The sequence below is a fragment of the Propithecus coquereli genome, unplaced genomic scaffold (genome assembly GCF_000956105.1).
Source record: "Propithecus coquereli isolate 6110/MARCELLA unplaced genomic scaffold, Pcoq_1.0 Scaffold9, whole genome shotgun sequence".
Taxonomy (NCBI): Eukaryota; Metazoa; Chordata; class Mammalia; order Primates; family Indriidae; genus Propithecus; species Propithecus coquereli.
In genome coordinates, this window is record NW_012155284.1 from 15,955,808 (window position 1) to 15,975,276 (window position 19,469).

At 35.5% G+C, this 19,469-nt stretch overlaps 1 protein-coding gene across 1 annotated transcript in view; it reads right to left on the minus strand.

The window, feature by feature from the left end:
• The window catches only part of RNF180 (ring finger protein 180), a 139,067-nt gene extending 135,378 nt beyond the window's left edge, over positions 1-3,689 (minus strand). Inside the window, exon 1 of the mRNA XM_012664554.1 lies at positions 3,555-3,689. Coding sequence (XP_012520008.1) covers positions 3,555-3,689 — 135 coding nt within the window. The remainder of the gene's footprint in view (positions 1-3,554) is intronic.
• Positions 3,690-19,469: the final 15,780 nt, after the last annotated feature.

Here is a 19,469-nt window from a genome sequence, read left to right on the forward strand (position 1 = left end):
GCTCAACAACTGCTGGTAAGACTGTCATTTGAAAACAGCTTAGCATTGCCCAATAAAGTTGAACATGCACATACCCTAGGATGCTGCAGCTACACTTCTAGTAATATCCTCTCTCCCATATGTGCGAAGATAGGTACAAGAAAGCTCACTGCAGCACTGTTTATAAGAGCAAAACAACCAGATACAACTCAAATGTCTATCAATAGTAGAATGAATTACAAAGTGTGATATATTAACATACTGGAATATTATACAAAAGTAAAAATAAACTAAAACTATACTTAAACATGGTGAAATTGAGTAAAAGCAGCAATTCCCACAACACCTACCTACAGTGTGATTTCACTTACTGAAAGTTCAGAAAAAGGACACTTATTTTATATATATATGTATTTAAATTGTATAGTTACTTTAATAGGTAATACATTTAGATAATCTTAGAGGTGATAAATTTAGCATACTTTTAGGTTCCAATAATTTGTTTTATGGTCTCCTTTAATTAAAAGATCCTTTCATGTTCATTTTTAATATTTTTATGAATTTTATAAATTTATAAAATCTAAAACATGTTTTTATAAAGAGGATTAAAGAAAAGAAAACATCATATATTCACTACCCAGATTAAGAAATATAACATTAACATTACTAATTTTAGAAGCCTCCCTCAGAGTCACTCCATCCTTAGACTTAACCATAATATTGAATTATTCCTTTGTCTTGTTTTTAATAGTTTTTAGTATATATTTTTTACATATTTTAGTGTATATATGTAATTTTATACATAATTTATATGAAGTTATGTATACTTTTAATATAAATTGTATGTAAAATTATATATATACACTTTTATATAATTATATTTTTATTTCATAAAAGTTTCAATAGTTTACATATTTATTATTTTGTATATATTAATACACATATATTTTGTTTTATATATAAATCTATAGAGATAGAAATCAGATCGCTGGTTGTCTGGAAAAGGGAGCAGCACAAATGGGCATGAGGAAACTTTATGGGGTAAGAGAAATGTTTCAAAACTGTATTGTGGTGGTAGTTGCACAACTAAAAATCATTAAATTGTACTGTTACAATGAGTGACTTTTATGGTCTACAAATTATACTTAAAAAGCTGTAAAAAAAAAAAAAAATATATATATATATATCTATCTATCTCATCTGTTCACACATTACCTCTTCCAGGAAGCCTTCTGTGACCAGCCCAGGCAAAGTTTGTTTCATTCCTCTCTTACAGTATTAATCAAATTAGGCTACACTCACTGGCATATTTTCAAATTAGAACTGCTAGAGGGCTGGAATATGTGTTTTCGATTCTACATCACTCTTTACTATCCATCCCAATACATCCTAGAGCAGCACTTCAACTGTTTCTTGCTGATTAAATATTTGTTTAATGAATGAATAAGTGGGAGTTCTCTAGGTATATAAAAGGATCAGCCGGTCTACTAAGAAGATGTGAAATTGCACGATATCTTCAGGGAGGACCAAAGGCAGCAAAGAGAGTACGGAGGTTAAGAGCATTGGCTCTGTAGCCTCACTGCCCAGTCCAGTCACAGCTGCACTGCTTAGTAGCAGTGTGAACTTGGGCAAAGTACTTATCCTACCGTGTCTGTTTCCTTATCTGTGAAATGGCGATAATAGATTACCTTCTTCAAGGAGTTACTATAAAGGATAAATAACATAAATAAAGCATTTAAAACAGTGCCTAACCAATAAAGCACATAACATCAACATCATTAGTCACCAAGGAAATACAAATTAAAACTATAGTGATATACCACTATACATCTATCAGAATAGCTAAAATTACAAAGACTGAAAATGTAAGTGTTGGCAAAGATGTACAGCAATTGAAATTCTCATACATTGCTACTGGAAGTGAATATTTACCTTGGAAAACTACTAGCAGTTTCTAACAATATTAAACTATGCCAAGTGTGGTGGCTCATGCCTGTAATCCTAGCACTTTGGAAGGCCAAGGCAGGAGGATCACTTGAGCCCAGGAGCTGGAAACCAGCCTGGGCAATAGTGAGACCCCTATCTCTATAAAAAATAAGAACAAAAAAATTAGCTGGGCATGGTGGTGCAGACCTGCAGTCCCAGCTACTCAGGAGGCTGAGGCAGGAGGATCACTGGAGCCCAGAGGTTCGAGGCTGCAATGAGATACGATGACACCACTGCACTCTATGCACTCTAGCCTAGGCAACAGAGTGAGATCCTGTCTCAAAAAAAAAAAAAATTAAACTACACCTACCCTATGATCCAAAATATTCACTCCTATGTATATATCAAAAAGAAATAATAAAACATAACCACAGAAAGACTTTCACAAAAATTTTGATAGCAGTTTTATTCATAACTTAAGACTGGAATGAGTACAAATATCCGTCAGCAGAAAAAAATCAACAAATTGTGGTATATTCATAAATGGCACGCTATTCAACAATAAAGGGAACCAACTGCTGATACATGCAAAACATAAATGAATCTCTAAATCTTTATGCTGAGGAAAATAAGTCAGGCACAAAAGAATGCTATATTATTCCATTTGAAAGAATGCGAAGAACATTCAAAACTAGGCTTTAGTGATAGACATCAGTACAGTGGTTGCCTTTTGAGAGGGAGAACATTGCCTGGAAAAAGGCAAGACAGAAATTTCTGGGGCGATGCAAATGTATGTTTTGATTTGATTCACAGCAGATAGAATTTATCAAGTTGTATACTTAATTTTTTTTACTCTATGTACATTATATCCAATAAAACACTCCTAGCATGAAAAGTTTGGGGATTTTTTTTCCCAATTAAAATGTTGTATCAAGTGATTAAAAAGTGTCTGGTATGTGGTAAATATCCATTCAAAACTATCTATCATTATCAATCCAGGTTGGCTAATTTGTTAAGGTGGAGAGGCAATAATCATGATCAAATATGGCAAAAAAAAAAAAAGGCTGAATGTGTCTCTCAAAGAAAGGGAAGATTGGGAAGATTAGGGATTTTTGTTTTTGTTGTTTTAAAAACGTTTATTTTTATCAGGATGAACAAACGTTTTTAAATATTGTTCGGGTTTTCCTATGGTTACTTTTATATTATACATGAACTTTCTCTTCTCTCCTAGGCCCATATTAAATATTTAAAAATTATATATATATATACATATATATATATATATATATATATGTATATATATAGAACAGCTTTTCCAGTTCTAGCTAGGATCCTGAATTGTGCAGTGATCATTAAGGTACACCCATGATAGGGGTAAAATATAATGACTACTGTCTTCAACTTATGTCTACGATATTGCACTTGGAAACTTAAGGTCATGTTAACATTAGCAGCTAAAGGTATAATTAATTGTAACTGTGGAAGGTGCGATGTCTTTTGAATACCACTTTGGAATGTTTTCAATGAGTCAGGTAAAACGAGGTAAAAGCTTAATCAGGCGTAGAGCAGGAAGTATGCACATGTATGGGTGTATCCACAGCATTCCTATCCTAGGAAATTGCTTCAAGACTGGAATTAGCAATACTCACCTTAATCACTTGATTTTCAAGATATTCCATGAAACAACCAGAACTTGCTATACAATTTCTACATTTCCAACAACGAAGAATACTTATTTCCTCTTGATTATGATTTTTAGTTATCGAGTCTTTACTTCTTTTCATCTGTGGGAACATTAATGCATTTTTACAAGGTTAAACTGTCAGATCAACTTGCTCTTCTAAATCCTTTGCACAGAATTAGCTACAAATGGAGCATAAAGAAGAGAACTATCATTTATTGAGGTACCTACTAGTTACCAGGTCTTAGGCTAGGGGCACTCCATAAACTACATCTGAGATTGAGAATTCCATTTAATTATGATGATGATGCATTATGCCAGTGACTACAAGCTTATTTCTTTTTGCAGAACATTTTATGTCTATTGCTTTCCATTTGTCTCTCGCTAAAAGTGGTAAAAAGCAACTGCTGAATAGTCAGTTACTACCCTGATTTCATAGAGTTATGACAAAGAACTATAAATATGCTTGTAAGTAAGATGTTTTGAATAGCTGCAGCATTGAATTTTAAATATAATACGATTTATTGAGTTGTAGTTAATTCTGTAAAATTTGGAAATGCTTAAATTGATGGCAAAAATCCTTTACCATGAATGCAATAATTTCTCCTTTATATTGTACTCATTGGGACAGTTAACTATACTACATCTCGTGATGTAGGTACTGAACAAGAACAGCCCCACTGATTTTTTTTTAGCATATTTTTATACCTGAGTTTTTATGTTGATACTTTGATTTAGACAAATTTGGGGTAATAGTTTCACAATATGTAAGAATTCCAAAATAGTACAGTGTATTTAATAACTTGTCTGGTAACTGTCCATTATTTTTCATTCATTCAACATCTACTGAAAGCTAAATATGTGCCAGACAATGAATGAGTCAAACTCCAGGACCATGAAGATGAGTAAAACTTATTTTCTTAGAGATCTTATAGATGAATAATTTTCTACCCCAGCACATTAGAATCACTTGGGAAGCTTTTAAAAAATAGTGATGCCTAGGCCCACTCCTAGAAATTTTGACTTATTCTGAGAAGGGGATGGGCATAGGAATGAGTACTTTAAAAAATTCCCCAGGGAATAGTGTGGTCAGGGTAAAGATGGAAATTTATGTACACACAAAAAAATTAACTAATGCTGCAGCTACAAGAACTGTAAGAGAGCGAACATAGACCATGACCACGTTAAAGGCAAGATTTAAGGAACTCTGGCTGGGAAGGCAGAGCAAGTCCCTCTTGCAGTCAATCTAGCTCAAATTTTAAAAGCAGTTAGCCTGAGGTTCTGTCTCCTCTGGCCCATCTTCAGAACCCATCTTAGCCCAGCGTAAGCCACTCTACTTAAACTACAACCTCAATGATCATCAAAAATCTCTTAATTCGCAAATGTCCTGCCCTCATCTTTCTTCATTGTTGAGTCACTACCGCCCTACCTTATTTAACCTCTTTAGTACTTCTCTTATCTCTCTCTATTCTTCTTAGCCTCTTTTATCCTCATCTCCCTTTTAACCAGTGGTTCTCAGCCAGGAGTGGGGACTGCATGGGGGAATCATATCAGAATCAAGCATAGAGAAACTCCCTATCTGCCTGTGTCAACTAATCCCGAGATACCTGCCTCCTCCATGAGATTCTTCCATGCTCTCTTGAGAGTGCAACTATGTAGTAGAAAAAACCGTGTAGGAGATTCTAGAAAATCTTCAACAAAAACCACTGAAAACTATATTCTTTCTGTGACAACTCTTCTATTATATATCAATGATTTTTAAATCTATATATCTAGTTTTGATCTTATTCTAAAGCTCTAGACCAATTATTTTCAACTTCTAGATGCCAAATGAACATCTCTGTATAAATTTCCTTCAGGGCCTTTGTACTGGCTGTTCACTTTGTATAGATCTGTGCTATCCTATTACTATATGGTAGCCACCAGTCAGATATAGTTGTTGAGCACTTGAAATGTGGCTAATCTGAATTGAGATGTGCAGTAAGTATAAAATATACATTGGATTTTGAAGATTTAGTAGAAAAAGAGAATGCAAAATGACTCAATTTTTATATGAATCAATGTTGAAATATTTTTAATATGCTCAATGAAGTAAAATACATAAAATTAATCTCACCTTTTTTCTTACTTTTTTAATGTGGCTTATAGATACAGCTTGAATTATATTTCTATTGAACAGCACTTATCTAGACCTCCTCGCCCCACTCAGGTCTTTGCATGGTTGGCTGTTTTCTCATCATTCAGATCTCAGCTCAATGTCACCTCCTCAAAGATACGGTATAAGGAGCACCTGGGGAGTTTATTTAAACGCAGCTCACAGGGCCACAAGCCAAGAGATTCTAATTTGTTTTTCCTAGGGTAGGACCCGGAAATCAGCATATTTAACAAATACGTTACGTGATTCTCTTACAAGTGATCTGATGACTATGATTTGAAAGATATCGACCTACAGAATACAGTCTAAGCTCCTCACTACATCATGAAAGGCCTTTTAGGTACCATATGGGATCCTTGCGACAGAACTGTTCTGTATGATTGTAGTAGTGGTCACATGAATCTACATAAGTGATAAAATTGCATGGAACTAAATACACACACACACAAATGAGTCCACGTAACTAGTAAAATCTGAATAAAGTAGATGGACTGAAGGATGTACGGGGTTCTCTTGGTGTATCTACAATTCAAAATTCACCCTTCAATCGACAGTGATTCAAAAAGTTAAAAAAAAAGACTTTAAACACATACATTAGAAACTCCAAATTATAAGGAGTTGTAATATTACTTTGAGGGGCTGAGGCGGTAGGATCATTTGAAGCCAGGAGTTCAAGACCAGCCTGGGCAACATGGTGAGACCCTGTTTCTACAAAAAAAGAGGTCTTCCCCACTCCCAACTAGGTTCATGGAATAATCTGAAATCCTTTCTTATAATTTCAAAAACATTCATAACATCTTTACCAGGGATAGATTCCATCTCAAGAAACCATTTTCTTTGCTCATAAGAAGCAGCTCCAAATCCATTCAAGTTTTATCATGAGATTGCAGCAATTCAGGCACATCTTCAGGCTCCACTTCTAATTCTAGTTCTCTTGCTATTAATATTACCGCCACATATACAGTTACTTCCTCTACTGAAGTCTTGAACCCCACAAAGTCAACCACGATGGTTGGAATCAACTTCTTTCAAACTCCTGTTAATGTTGATATTTTAACCTCCTCCCATGCATCACAAATGTTTTCAATAGCATCTAGAATAGTGAATCTTTTCCAGAATAGTGAATCTATTCACTTTCCAGAAGTTTTCCAGTTTACTTTCCTTGAGATCCATCAGAAGAAGAACTACCTATGGAAGATATAGACTTACAAAATGTATTTCTTAACCAGTAAGACTTGAAAGTCAGAATTACTCCTTGATCCATGGGCTGCAGAATAAATGTTTTGTTAGCGGACATGAAAACAACATTAATCTTCCTGTATATCACCATCAAAGCTCTTGGGCGACTAGGTGCATTGTCAATTAGCAGTAATATGTTGAAAAGAATTCCTTTTTCTAAGTAGTAGGTCTCAACAGAGGGCTTAAAATATTCAGTAATCCATGCCTTTGTAAACAGACGAGCTGTCACAGAGGCTTTGTTCCACTTACAGAGCACAGGCAGAGTAGATTTAGCATAACTCTTAAGGGCCCTTGGATTTTTGGAATGGTAAATGAGCATTGGCTTCAATTTAAAGTCACCAGCTACATTATCTCCTAACAAGAGAGTCAGCCTGTCCATTGAAGCTTGAAGTCATTGACTTCTCCTGTCTAGATATGAAAATTCTAGATGGCATCTTGTTCCAATAGAAGGCTATTTCATCTACATTGAAAATATGTCAATTATGTTCATTGATTATCTTAGCTAAATCTTCTGCATAGCTTGCTGCAACTTCTACATCAGCACTTGCTGCTTCACCTTGCACTTTTATGTTATGGAGACAATGTCTTTCCTTAAACTTCATGAACCAACCTCTGCTAGCTTCACACTTTTCTTCTGTAGCTTCCTCAACTCCCTCAGCCTTCAAAGAATTGAAGAGATTTAGGACCTTGCTCTGGATTGGGCTTTGGCTTAAGGGAATGTTACGGCTGCTTTAGTCTTCTATCCAGACCACTAAAACTTTCTCCATATCCACAATAAGGCTGTTTCACTTTCTTATCATTTGTGTGCTTTTAATTTCCTTCAAAGACTTTTCCTTTGCATTTACAACTTGGCCGTCTGGTGCAGGAGGCCTAGCTTTCTGTCTATCTCAGCTTTCATCATGCCTTCCTCATTTAGCTTATTTTTAGTTTTTGATTTAAAGTGAGATATGTGTGATTCTTCCTTTCCCTTGAACACTTAGAAGGCACTGTGGGGTTATTAATTCACCTAAATTATTGTCTCAGGGAAGGCGAAAGCCCAAAGAGAGGAAGAGAGATGAGGCTGGTTGATAGAGCAGTCAGAACACACACGACATTGATCAATTAAGTTTGCCATTTCATATGCGCACAGTTCACGATGCCCCAAAACAATGACAATAGTAAGTTCGAAGATCACTGATCACAGATCATCAAAACGGATATAATGGAAAAGTTTAAAATGTTGCAACGATTATCAAAATATGACAGAGGAACATGAAGTGAGCACACTTCTTGGAAAAATCACAGCAACAGATTTTTTCGATGCAGGGTTTCCACAAATCTTCAATTTGTAAAATGCAAAATGTGTGAAGTACAATAAAACAATGTGTGTCTGTACCATCTTGTGCTTTTCCACCTTTAAATTTGCTGGTCTTTCTTCCTGTGATATCATTTCCCTATTCTTTAACTTTATATTAAGAAATCATTCTCATCCTTTAAGGTTGAGCTCAAATTTCCTTTTCCAGATGTTCTCCAGGAAAAGATAATTGCTCTCTCCTTTGTGTTCCCGCAGCACTTTTCACACACCTGAACAGTAGCATTAGTCATGTTGTATTACACTTATCTCTGTGTATGTGTGTCTTATAGATTTAACTGTGAACTCCTAAAAAGCACCATACTCTACGTATCTCTATTCTTACAATCAAAAAAATGATACCTGGCACCAAAAAAAGGTCCTCCACAAATGTTTGTTGAAATCAAATGAACAGGATATGGCAGAGAGCTCAGCTCATAGTCTTTCTCCAATACTAAGTGCTAAGTATGTCTGGTCAACTAGTAAAATAAACCAAACAGAAGTCCTTTTGCAACAATCATGAGGAGCTTACTGGGGACAAATATAGCTGTGTTTATATATATATATATATATATATATATATGAGCTTGTGTTTATATATATATATGAGCTTGAAAGGAGAACTGCAGGCTACCCAACAGTGATCTATTTACAGGACAACTGAGGTGACTTCTGTCAGAAAATTTATACTAAAAGAAGGGGTCAAACCTGGCAAATCAATCTATTAACAAAATGGCAGTCTTTTTGAAGAGATTTGATTATAGCATGTTGGCTGCTAACTCAAATCTATCCCCAACTCAATACCTTAGACACTAGTATGGGTTTTAGGAAGAGAGGGAACTGCATAAGTAAACTGAAAACCCTGTTTTCTGAACTCTGTAATACAGGGGGTCTAAACCATTTTGGGTAGCATACACCACATGGCTTTACTACTCTGGGGACTTTAGGGAGCAACTAGAGAACTACTGATGCAAGCAGAGAAGGTAGAAAGGCAAGGTGGCCTTGGGAAACAGTACAACAAAACACAGACATGAACTTATTGCTGAGTACATTTGAGATGTCCCACATACTCAGAAATACCTGGAGGGACTCTGCAGGGGATTAAGTCCTGAGCCAATAGGTCAGCATAATAAACAGTAAGATTCTGACATTAACATTCATATGACTACAATAGAACTTACAGACTGATAAGACCTAAGAAATTCAGGAATGTTAGTCTTCTGCTTTCCTCCCAAATCCTGTTTCTCATCTCTTATTCCAGTTCTAATCAGATCAGACACATGTGCTTTCTAAGATGGAGTACTCCCCCAGACCCCAGTTTTATTTCTACTTATGTCACAGTCTACGTCACTCGACCTTCTTATCTCCTGTCCCCACTTGGTCTCTTTGACCAAACTATCTGCTAATATCTGCTTGACTTTCTTGATATTGCCTGCTCATAGATTTCCTCTTGCTGCACATCACTACCTATCCTGATATTTCTGTTGCCTTTTGGCATTTCCTGAATGCACTGGGAATTTGGAAAATAATGTTTTGTTGAGTTATGTATATCTCTCAAATACTGAAACATTTCATTATACAATATGGAAAAAAATCACATTCATTAATATCACCACCAACCTCAACAAAAAAGTTCTTTATCGGGCAGCAGTCAAGGTCATAGTGGTGGATACAAGTTTTCTAACATTTTGGTTTTTGTTTAAAGTTCAAATTTTATCACTTGGAACAAATACTGCCAAATAGCCATGTCTGAATAACCATAGTCTGTCAATCATTCAAGTAAAAATCATGTCCCATGGAAAGGTGCCTTGTTCAGCTCTAAACTAAAACAACTGAACAAGGGCCTTTCCTTAAGACTACCATCAGCCTTCAGTAGACTACAAAATGCTTTGCACATTCCTCCCATTTTTTCACAAAGAATATTAAAAAGACGTGTATTTAAAAGTAAAGATTTAATAAAATCAAAAGTATTTACTAATTCAACAGTTTTTTAACTACATGTGCATGGCGGTAAAGAATAAAATGACTCCTAGTGCAATTTGTTGCCACTGTCTTGATTTGGTTAAGAGATCAGCAGTTTTACCTAGCATTACTTTTGCATTATTAGTGCAAATGCCAACACAATAAGAAAGGCAAATAACATCTTAGTATCACCAAAAAGATAGTTTTGATCTGATTCCATGAAAGGAACTTAGAGATAGCAAGGGCATAGATCACATTTTGAGAACTGTGACTTCATGCAAAACAGCTGTCCCAAAAATGTCTATGAAAATCTTATTTCCCAATAACATCCTTTAAAATATTTAGGAAGGACATATGAGTCTCTGTGGAGAAACATATTTAGAAAAGATTAGGTTGAAATTTTCTATAACACCAAGTACTGGAATTATAATCTTCATAATGAAGTTCCATTCCTTTGTCTACCTTTTGCTATTTGCTATTCTTTATGGTAAAATACCAGCATTTGGCATAGATGTAATTCCACACTCCTGGATTTCCAATCTTTGCTGACCTTGTTACTCATAAATTTAAAGTCAAGATGAAGTGGACAAAATTATAATTATTAAAATTAACCTAAAATCAGAAAACCAAAACAATTTTTAGAATTGAAATACAACTCAGTTATCTTCTCGAAAACAAACAAAAAAATTGAAAGAGGATACAGGTACAAATGCTCTAACTGGCAAATTTTACCAATCTTTTAAGACATGGACAATATGTATAACTTACATAAGGGTAGTCCATAAAATAGAAAAGGAAGAACAGCTCCACCAAATAATTCTATAAGACAAATATAACTTTGACATATTAAGAGGCAAGAAAATATTAAACTAAATGAGAATATAAGAAAATTATAGAGCAATCTATTTATGAACAAAGTTGCTAAAATACTAAATATTGGCCAATAGAATCCATCAATGAATTATAAGAATAATGTATTTTCACCAAGATTATTTTCAGGAATTCAGGAAAAAAATCTATTCAATATATTCAACAAACTAAAAGATTAAAAGAAAAAATACATGCTCATCTTAGAAGTTGCAAAAATAAAACTTTTTGTGGAATTCAACACTTAATCATGACTAAAAAACAAAAACACTACTCTAACAATAAAAGGAAATGTCCTTATCCTGATAAAGAGGGTGTCTATAGAAAGTTTTATCAATTTTAATACTTTATGATGAAACATTAAAATTATTCCATGAAAATCAGGAAGAATACAATGATGCTTATTATAATATTGGCCCTCTTATTCACATTTGTACCGGCACTCCTACCTAATGCAATAGAAGAAGAAAAGTAAATAAGAAGTATAGGTGGCAGTTGCTGGTAGGAACAAGCTGCAGTGTTGTTTTCCTCTGGAGAGCCTATACTACCCAAAGTGATCTACAGATTCAACGTAATCCCTGTTAAAATACCAACATCATTTTTCACAGACCTAGAAAAAATAATTCTACGATTCGTATGGAACCAGAGAAGACCCTCAATAGCAAAAGCAATCTTAGCAAAAAGAACAAGTTGGGAGGCATCAATTTATCAGACTTCAAACTATACTACAAGGCCATAGTAACTAAAATAGCATGGTACTGGCATAAGAACAGAGACATAGACCAATGGAACAGAACTGAGAACTCAGATATAAAACCATCCTCATATAGCCATCTAATCTTTGACAAAGCAGACAAAAACATACACTGGAGAAAAGAATCCTTATTCAATAAATGGTGCTGGGAAAACTGAATAGCCACATGTAGAAGACTGAAACAGCATCCACACCTTTCACCTCTCACAAAAATCAACTCACAGTGGATAACAGACTTAAACCTAAGGCATGCAACTATAAGAATTCTAGAAGAAAATGTTGGAAAAACTCTTATAGACATTGGCTTTGGCAAAGAATTTATGAAGAAGACCTCAAAGGCAATCATAGCAACAACAAAAATAAATAAATGGAACTTGCTGAAATTAAAAAGCTTCTGCACAGCCAAGGAAACTATCATGACAGCAAACAGACAACCTAAGCATAGGAGAAAATATTCACATGTTACACATCTGATAAAGGACTGATAACTAGAATCTATATAGAACACAGGAAAATAAGCAAGAAAAAGTCAAACAACCCTACCAAAAAGTGGGCAATGAACATGAACAGAAACTTTTCAAAAGAAGATAGACTAATGGCCAACAAACATATGAACAAATGGTCAACATCTCTAATCATCAGGGAAATGCAAATCAAAACCACAATGAGATATCGCTTATCTCCAGTGAGAATGGTTTTTATCAAAAAGTCCAAAAACAATAAATGTTGGCATGGAGGTGGAGAGATAGGAACACTCCTACACTGCTGGTGGGACTGCAAACTAGTACAACCTCTGTGGAAAGTAATATAAAGATACCTCAAAGAATTATTAAGTAGAACTACCAGGAAACCATTAATGGGCATCTACCCAAAGGAACAAAAGACATTCTATAAAAAAGACATCTGCACTCGAATGTTTATAGCAGCACGATTCACAATTGCAAAGATGTGGAAACAACCCAGTGCCCATCAATACATGAGTGGATTAATAAAATGTGGTATATGTACACCATGGAGTTCTACTCAGCCACAAAAACCAATGGTGATCTAGCACCTCTTGTATTATTCTGGATAGAGCTGGAGCCCATTCTACTAAGTGAAGTATCACAAGAATGGAAAAGCAAGCACCACATGTACTCACCATCAGTATTAACTGATCAACACTTAAGTGCACATATAGTAATAACATTCATCGGGTGTCAGGCAGATGGGGGGAAAGGGATGGGTATATACACACCTAATGGGTGTGGTGCGCACTGTCTGGGGGATGGACATGCTAGAAGCTCTGACTCAGGTGGAGCAAAGGCAATATATGTAACCTAAACATATGTACCCCCTTAATATGCTGAAATAAAAAAAATTAAAAAAAAACATAAAAAGAAGTATAGGATTGGAAAGTGTTAATCAATGAATAAGAAACTAAGTTCCTGTTAATACATGGCATCATTTTTCCTTTTTAGGCTACAGATGTTTCCATCTTGTTAGAACTACAGCAGTTCCTTGAATAACATCGTTTTGTTCAATGTCATTCAGTTATAACGTGTGGAAAAATAAATCAATTCCCAGCCAGGGCCACTGTCTGTGTAGAGTGTGCACATTCTCATGTCTGTGTGAGTTTCCTCTGGGTATTACGGTTTCCTCCCACGTCCCAAAGGTGTACACATTAAGTGAACTGTTGTGTCTAAATTGTACCAGCCGGAACGAGTGTGGATGTGTGTGAGTGTGCCCTTTGACGGGATGGCATCCTGTCCAGAGTTGGTTCCTGCCTTGTACCCTGAACTGCTTGGGATTAGGCTCCATCCACCTGAGACCCTGAACCAGAATAACTGAGTAAATAATTATCTTACTCATTTTTATTAATCTTTCTTAAATGTGTGTATAGTTCACATTTATTTCAATGTTTAATATTAGAAGTGTTTTGGTCTTCAGAAGTTTGATGATGTTTTCTGACCAGAAATAGGCCATAGGCAATTAATTCTTGTTTATATCAATTAGCCTATCGTAAAATTGGTTTCATTATATGTGGTTTTACTTAAAGTTGGTTTCCAAGAACCTATCAACAACATTAAGGAGGTACTTATATAAATCACACTGATTAGCAAGTTCGCTCCTTGATGCTGAAGAGCTGAGAACGCAAGTATGAATAAATAATACTTAACATTATATTATACACACACATCCCCTTTGATGTGGTATTTCTTCATTCCCTAACTACATAGGAGGTGGTTAATGACCATTTGCTCACTATGATGATTTTATCTCAACTATATCACTTTCATATACTCGGTATATAAAACTTCCCTATGGTAGTAAATATGCTCAGTTTAAAGTGTTTAAATTCAACTTTTGGACTTATATTCGATACTTTCAGTATTACCAATTGGCCAAAAGACATCCTACCTTGATATGTACATTTCTCACTAGATTACATGAATAAAATCATGGAAAACTTTGTCCTACAGGATTTTCCTTATTTGAAGGGAAAATTATGCTGCTCAAAGAAATCTGGGATACAATGGTAAATTTACAAATAAGCTAACATGATACTTGATAAGCTTCTGTGGTACCAGAAATATAGTAACTTCTAATATACTATTAGCTTCTTGCTCTGGGTACTGGTTATTTATATAGGTATGCTCACTTTATGAAAATTCATCAAGCTGTACATGTGTGATCTGTTCATTTTTCTGTATGTATATTTCAATACAGAAATTGCTTTGAAAACTCATCACTTCAAAGTATCTCTCTCTTCCTCTTCCTCTTTCCTTCTCTCTCATCAAAATATTCCCAGGCTGGCCTCCATTTGAGAACAGTGGATAACGAATGGTCAATTTGGAACAATGTCTACAGTGCCAACTCTTATATCTGGCCCTAGTTAAGAAGCGTAAAAGATCAGTGTTTTACGACAGGCGGAAATCAAGTACTTTCAACAAGACAAGGGAGCACAGATGTATTTTTCCTACCTCTGTCCATATGGGGATTACTTATCAATCACCAAGGAAAAACTGGAGAATGGGAAATTGTTGGAATGTGTCCAGGCTGCTCTCACATTATAAAAGTTATATATAACAAAGGTCAGTTTATATGTTGATAGAACAGTGCCAGCCCCTTTAAAAACCAAAGAATTGATTAAATTCTAAAGAAGACTTTCATAATCCAAATCCTGAACAACTGGGAATGGGCCAACATAGAAAAATGAATGTAAAGTTGAAGGCCTCTCACGTACAGATAACTCCGTGATTTGCTTTTCTTTATATTGACTGACATATTAATCTTTTCTTAAAAGCTTTAAGGGATAATTGACATACAAAAATTGAACATATTTAATGTATACATTTTGATGAATTTGGACACAGGTATATACTCATGATACTATCATCACAATCAGGGTACTAAGTATATCCATCACTTCCAAAATTTCCTTGTGTTCTTTGTGGGATTTTGTTTTAAGAACACTTAAAATGAGATCTATCTTCTTAATATATTTTAAAGTGCAAAATACTATATTGTGAACTATAGGTACTATGTTTTATAGCTGAGCTCTAGAACTTACTTGTGCTGCATAACTAAAACTGTATACCCATTAAGCAACAATTCCCCATTTCCTTCTCCCCCAGCCCCTAGTAGTCACAATTCTATTCTCTGCTTCTATCAGCTTGACTATTTTAGATAACTCACATAAGTGACACAATGGAATACTTGTCCTTCTGTGACTAGCTTGTTTCACTTAGCATAATGTTCTCTAGGTTCATCCATGTTGTTGAAAATGGTAGGATTTCCTTCTTTTTTAGTGCTGAATAAATTCCATTATATGTACATGCCACATTTTCTTCATTCATGTGTTGATGGACAGTTTGGTTTTTTTTCCTTATCTTGGCTACTGTTAATAATGCTGCAATGAACATGAGGATGTAGATATCTCTTTGAGATCCTGATTTCAGTTCTTCTGGATATACATATATATCAAACATGAGATTGCTGGATCATATGGTAGTTTATTATTAATTTTTTGAAGAACCTCCATACTATCTTTAATAGTGACTGTACCATTATATAAATATATTCCTACTAACAGTAGGGTTCCAATTTCCCCACATCCTCACCAATACCTGTCATCTTTTCTTTTTTTTTTTTTGAAAATAGTCATCCTAACACATGTGAGGTAATATCTCATTGCAATTTTGATCTGCATTTCCCTGATGATAAGTGATGTTGAGAACCCTTTAAAATACCTGTGGCCATTTGTATGTCTTCTTTCGAAAAATGTCTGTTCAAGTCTTTTACCCATGTTTTAATTGGATTTTTTTCTTTTTGGTTTGTTTTGCTATAGAGAAATATGGTTAGGTATATACAATCAAATGATCTTCAAACAAGGATGTTAATTAAGAACACACAATGGAGAAAGAACAGTCTCCTCAATAAATGGTGCTGAGAAAACTGTACACTCACATGCAAAAGAATTAAATTGGGCCCATATCTTACATGATACACAAAAGTCAACTCAAAGTGGATGACACTTAAGACCTGAAACTGTAAAACTCATGGAAGAAACTAGGGAAAAAGTTTCTTGACATTGGTTTTGGCAAGGATTTCATGAATTTGACACCAAAATCCCAGGTAATGATACCAAAAATAGACAAGTGAAACTATATTAAACTAAAAAGCTCTGCCATAGCAAAGAAATAATCAACAGAGTGAAAAGGCAACTTGTAATATGGGATGGGAGAAAACATCTGCAAACCATCTAAATGATAAGTGGTCAATATAAAAAAATATATAAAAATCTCTTAAAACTCAATAGCAAAAAAAAATTAAATTAACTGTTAGGTTTACTTAGAGTGGGATCCCGAAAAGTATGCATAGGATATAATACTTAGGTAGTGATCATAACACTTCTGAAACAAAAGCTGCAGGAGTCTGGAGAGTCCAGAGGTTGTAAATCTGACAGACAGGTATGGCATTCCCATCCCCCACCACCCCATAAGGACGAAGCTACTCCCTCCCCTATCTCTGCAGGTGTTGCTCAATCCCCCTGGAAAAACGACCTATAAAACCCAAGGCTTTCCCTTCCCTCATGGTGGATGCTCTTGTGGCCTCCACCCATCTGCACCCAGATGCTCAAAATAAACAGCATTTTGCTACACCTCAGGCTTCATGTGTCTCCCTCTTGGCTCCAGACCTAACAATAACCCAATTAAAAATTGAAATGTTAATCTTTAAAATCAGAGAACAGAAAAAATATTTTTATATTTCATGCCAAGAATGTTAAGTATTCTAAATTTTCCGTAGAATAGTAAAGAAAGACAATTTCAAATTAGTGCTTTCTAGCAGTTTCATCATCTTTTTATATTAACCATTATTTGTGGGGAGGAAAAGAAGGATAAATAGGTAAAACAGGAGAATTATAGGGCAGTGAAACCATATGGTATGATACTGTAATGGTAAAGACATGACATTATACATATGTCAAAACCCATAGAATTATACAATATAGAATGAATCCTAATGTAAATTATAGACTCTAGCTAATAATAACACATCAGTAGTCATTCGTCAATTTTAACAAGTATACTACACCAATACAAGATGTTGTTAACAGGAGCAACTGTGTAGGAGGAAAGGGAATGTTCTGCACTTTCTACACATAAATAAAAATGGGAGCATTCTGTACTTTTTGCTCAATTTTTCAGTAAACCCGAAACTCCTCTAAAAATAATGTCTATTAATTTAAAAAAGCTAATTATTTTGATATCTAATAATAGCATCACCTACTCAAAGTTATTTAGTATTCATTAACAAAAAAGGGGAAGTTTACTTTTGTCTTGGTTATTTAGATTCTTCCTTTGAAATTTTATATTAACATTGGCTTTCTAAATGTAAGAAAATTTCTACTTTGTCAGTATGGTACCAGTACTAGTCTGCTTGGGCTATAACAACAGAATACCACAGACCGGGTGGCTTAAACAACAGAAATTTATTTTCTCACAGTACTGAGGGCTAGAAGTCCAAGATCAGGATACCTACAGGGTTGTTTTCTGGTGAGGCCTCCCGTTCTAGCTTGCAGAGATCCACGTTCTCACTGTGTCCTCACATGGCCTTTCCTCTGTGCATGCATACCTCTGTTGTCTCTTCATCTTCTTATAAGAACAGGAGTCCTACTGGATTAGAGCCCCACCCTTTTGACCTCATTTAAGCTTAACCACGTCCTTATCTCCAAACAGTCACATTGGGGGTTAGTACTTCAAGATATAGATTGGTGGTGGGTGGGGGGATACAATTCAATTGATAACATTCTTCCCTCTGGCCCCTAAAATTCATGTCCTTTTCATATACAAAAAACAGGCACCCCATTCCAAAAGCCCCCAAAAGTCTTAACCCATGCCAGTATGAACTCCAAGTCCAAAGTCTCATCTAAATATCATCTGTATTAGGTATGGTTGAGACTTGAGGTATGATTAATCCTGAGGCAAAATTCTTCTCCAGCTGTGAAACTGTGAAACCACACGTCTTACGTGCTTCTAAAATACAATGGTGGGACGTGCATAGGGTAGCCATTACCATTCTAAAAGGGAGAAATCAGAACGAACAGAGGGGTGATAGGTCCCAAGAAAATCCAAAACCTAGCAAGGCAAATTCCATTAGATCTTAAGGCACACGAATAATCCTCTTCGGTTTGATGCTATGCCCTACAAGCACACTGCAACATAGCTTTGTATTCTGGGCCCTCTGGGATGGAAGCCTACTGCCTTGGCTCTAGGTGACAGCCTTGCCCTACAAGGGAGCCTGGCCTTCTGAAACTGAGGAGGAGACAGCTTTGTCCTCCTGGGCCTGTGTGCTCTGGGCCTGTGGAGGCAGCAGCAATCCTGCTGATCTCTGAATAACCCTTAGAGTCAGTCTTCCCTTTTCTTGAAGGATAAGGCATGTTAACAGCCAAACAGGTCTATTGTCCTATTCTATAGAATCACAGAAGTCCAAAAACCTTTCTTTATTTTATCCCATCTGCCCCCTTTGATACAAAGTGGCAGTGTCTCTGCTGGTATAACCCCATGACTATTCTTAGCTTCTGCCAAGATGGCCGATTAAACTATGCGTAATCTCTTTATGGAAAGATTGGCCACCCATTGGGTGTTCTCTCCAGAACATGTTCTTACAATAAGGACACACTGAGAATTTTCCAAATCTCAGTTCCTGGTTCCTTTTTGCTTAATAATTCCCTCTACAATAAATCTCTCCCCTCTCAAATTTTACTATAAGCAGTAAGGAGAAACCAAGCTATACTTTCAAGATTTTGCTTAGAAATCTCCTTTGCTAAATATCCATGCTCATCACTCACAAGTTCTATCTTTCACAAAATATTAGAATACAATTCAGCCAAGTTTTTGCCACTTCATAACAAGGACTGCCTTTTTTCCAGTTTCCTATACCATTTCTTGTTTCCATCTGAGACCTCACCAGAATCATCTTTAACATCCACATTCTTACCAATGATTCCTTTAAGGTAATCTAGGCCTTTTCTAAAATATACATCAAAACTCTTCCAGCCTCTACACATTACCTAATTCTAAAGCCACTCCAC